The 4,057-nt window shown below is 37.0% G+C and overlaps 1 protein-coding gene across 1 annotated transcript in view; it reads left to right on the forward strand.

The window, feature by feature from the left end:
* LOC106876703 (uncharacterized) overlaps positions 1–3,969 on the forward strand; it is a 5,191-nt gene extending 1,222 nt beyond the window's left edge. Inside the window, exon 2 of the mRNA XM_014925365.2 lies at positions 1,810–3,969. Within this exon, the coding sequence (XP_014780851.2) occupies positions 1,810–2,084 (275 nt within the window). The 3' untranslated portion in view covers positions 2,085–3,969. The remainder of the gene's footprint in view (positions 1–1,809) is intronic.
* The last annotated feature ends 88 nt before the right edge of the window (positions 3,970–4,057 follow it).

Consider the following 4,057-nt stretch of genomic DNA (forward strand, 5'->3'; position numbering starts at 1 on the left):
TGGGTACATGGAGTAAATAAAATCATAACATAAACAATTAAATATAAGAAATAATAATTTCTTAAAGTATGTGTTAAACCCCATGTACCCAGATTTTGTGGACACCCTGTAGAATAAAATATTTCCTCAAATTATGAAAATGTAACACTGGTGGTGCAGATGGTAGTTGTGTGAAGTTTGTGATGAACCACCAGGGATATATGTGGTGGTTAGCATTTAAAAAACAGTGGATTAGCAGAATACAGAGCAGTGGGTAGAACATCTCATTGTATTTATTCTAACTCTCTGCATCCCAAGTTATATTTCCACCATGGTCAGCATTGCCTTTCACCTTCAGTGGTTGATGAAAAAAAGGTACCAATACAAGCTGGTACTTACTTACTTAACCCTTTTGTTACCATATTTCTGTTGAGATACTCTTTTACTCATTTGTGTTTCTTTCAATTAATTTTAAATATAACAAAGAATTTAGTAAAATAACTTACTTATCATTAAGCTAGTGTTAGGAACATAAATTGTGACTAAGGTTTGGTGGAAAATTTTAATTCAGAACTAATGAAAACAGGACATTTGTTCTACAGAGCCAGAGGCAGTTTCAGCTGGGTTGATATCAAAAAGGTTAAGAATTGTTTCTCTATTACATATTTTAACCCTTTCGTCACCTTATTTCTGTTGAGATGTTCTGTGTTTCTTTCAATTAATTTTAAATATAACAAAGAATTTAGTAAAACAACTTAGTTATCATTAAGCTAGTGTTAGGAACATAAATTGTGACTAAGGTTTGGTGGAAAACTTCAATTCAGAATTTTTGAAAATAAAACATTTGTATTACAGAGCCAGAGGTAGTTTCAGGAAGGTTGGTATCAAAAGGGTCAACAGTGGACTTTTCTCCACTGTTTTCAACTTTAGACTGTCTCATCTGCTTCTCACTTGTTGGATCCCTGTTTTTCTCTTGCAGCTTACTTTCAGATTTTGCTACACAACATCATATGTTTCTTTGAGAAAAGCCCTTCCTCTCCCAAGCCTTGTTGGTTTTGAATTGTCATCAGTACTTCAGTAACTTGGCTTTTTTCTTTTCAGGTAAGAGTGTTGGCTCTATGCAAACTAGTTTTTACCTCTGGGAAGAGGTGGTCCATATTAGCCTGGCTTCTATCCTTTGATCTGTCTAGCATAAGAGTCCATACCAAGAGCTTGCACTCCACTGACATAGCTCTCAAAGTCATTGAAGCAGACAAGCCACCACATGGCAACAAGGACTGGACCTTGTGAGGGAATCCAGGGTGATTAGATTGGTGGAAATGTTAGGAGGTCATGTAAGACCCTGTGTAGGATCTGTTCTGGCTCTTTAGATTTTGACAACAACACCTGCAATAGCATTGCTGCGAAGGTATATCACACCTGAGTTGGCAACCTTTCCTTTGAATAAAAATTTATTGCATGGGAAACTTCCAGTGTTCCTCAGTAAATCATGTCCAGAGCTGCATACACAAGTACAGATTCATAATCAACTCCTTGACAGAAATATCGTAATTGACTACATATAATCATGTTTGTATAATTGATCTTACAACACCCAGTGCATTGTGCTCCTGGTTGAGAACAAATTCCAATGAGCTTCATAGTTGAATGGTAAGATTGAAAGTCGAATGAAATCCAATTCTGAAAACCACATGCTCCAATGATTTGTAAATATATAAATTTTCATGAAAGCCCTCATCTATGTTGAGATGGGGAAAAAAATCAGATGCATAACTGAACTTCTTACCAAAGTTTCATGACTGACTTAACAAAACTTTCTTTTTATTCCAGGTCATGTTTCTAGTAAAAAACAAAATTGTGATTATGATCCAGTGAATAAGACTCTTGACCAGGAAAACTGTACTAAATCTAATACTGCTGAAGAACCCCCTGAAGATGATGGCTTCAGCAATTGCATGGCTAAGATAAATACTAATAATAAAACTTCACTTGCAAAACTACCTGAAGAAGAAAACATTAGTTATTACTTGGCTAAGATCAATGCCAGTGACCATGATGAAAAATCTAATATTTTTGGCAACAGTTATCAGAATATAGATTTGTAAAGCTGATTTCTCTTCCACATAGCCACATTCTTGATTAACACACAAGCAGCAGCTTATTTGCTGCATTAGTAAATCCACATTCAGTATGATTCAATGATCATTAGATCACTATCAAGCAGTGTTCCCTCTATTTCACTACAACCATCATCACCATCACCATTACCAACACCACTGTCACTACAATCATAGTCACTTATGTTCTTCTCCAAGCTTGCTAACAATATAATGCATCAATAAAAACTCAAATCATTACATATACAGGGGTTGGACAAAATAATGGAAACACTTTAAGATTTCAAACAAATTTATTTTAATATCGGGTAGGACCGCCTTTGGCAGTAATTACAGTTTGAATTCTACAAGGTATGGACTCGTATAAAGTTTGAATTGTTTCCAAAGGAATTTTTGTCCATTCTTCAGCTAAAACAGTCTCCAGTTCTTGTAGTGATGATGGTGGAGGATATCGACTCCTTACTTGTTTTTCTAAAATGCACCATAAATGTTCAATAATATTGAGATCTAGGGACTGTGGTGGCCAGATAAGATGTTCAACTTCACTAGAATGTTCCTCGTGCCATTCAGTTACAACTTTAGCTGTGTGAATTGCTGCATTGTCATCCTGAAAGATTGCGTTTCCCTCCAGAAACAGTTCCACAACCATAGAATGAATTTGATCAGATAAAATGCTTAAATAGTCTTGACTATTAATTCTGCCATGAAAGGAAACCATTGGGCTGGTGGATTTCCAAGGTAAAGCCCCCCAGATCATCACAGATCCTCCTCTATGTTTAACAGTTGGAAGATGGCAGCCTGGGTCAAATACTTCTTTTGGCTGTCTCCACATGTATACTCGGTCGATGGTCAGAAATAAGGTAAAAGATGACTCGTCCGAGAAAATAACATTCTTCCACTGCCCTAGGGACTAATCCTGTAGGTTTTTACTCCACTCTAAATGCTTTGCAACGTTTGTTTTTGAAAGCAGTGGTTTTCTCATTGTAGCTCTCCTGTGAAATTCGGCTTTGTGCAGCTCCTGGCAAACAGTTTTTGTGGAAACTGGGTGCTCAAGGTGGTCGTTAAGTTCTGCAGTAATTTTGGGAGATGTACTTCTGTGATCCTTTCTAACAATTTGCGTAAGAGTTTGACAGTCCCTATCTGAAAGTTTTGGTTCTCTTCTGGAGTTTTGTTTTGACGAGGAGGTTTTTTCCTCTTTCTTAAAAGCTGTCATTACTTCTTGATACACCAAACATTTCGTTACACTAGCACCTGCCATACGAGCACCAACAATTTGACCTCTTTGAAAGTCCAATAGATCTGTCGTTTTAATGAATTTTAATTACCTTTTTCTGATGATATCTGAAAAGAAAGATCAATTTTAGCAAAACACTAATAATTAATCAAAAAACATAAAAATAGACAAGCTTTCAACGGTTTTATAGATGTTTCAAAATTATGATGCTATGATGCTAGGCGTTTCCATTATTTTGTCCAACCCCTGTATCTTTGAGCACAGATCTCTAACCATCACCAAGACCCTATAACAAAACACTTCATCATATCCTTCTTCCTCAGAACCTTATCCCTGTTTGGGTATTATGTATCTGCCTTAATCTCTCCATCCTCAGCTCAGTTATATTAAATCCTCAGTGTAAGATGGCTTAAAAACACTGTAGTAACGCCTTGTCTCGTGCGCATGCGTAGTCATCAATATCCAAGTTTGGCGCCCTGATTCTTTCTCTTTCTCGGTCGGCCGGCCATGAGCATGGACGGGTCAAGCTGTCTCTCCAGCATTCCAGCTCTGGGGACAGCTCATTCCAACATTCCGGCGTCTCAGCAACCAGTTTAAGGCTGCCTATTTCCTCCATAAATAAATATTGCTGTGTTGATAGTTCAGAGTTCTGCGTTCCGTTATTATTTAGAATTTAATATAGGAAAGCGGGTGTACACCTAATGGTGCATAACCACTTTCCTATAAC

The sequence above is a fragment of the Octopus bimaculoides genome, chromosome 11 (genome assembly GCF_001194135.2).
Source record: "Octopus bimaculoides isolate UCB-OBI-ISO-001 chromosome 11, ASM119413v2, whole genome shotgun sequence".
NCBI lineage: Eukaryota > Metazoa > Mollusca > Cephalopoda > Octopoda > Octopodidae > Octopus > Octopus bimaculoides.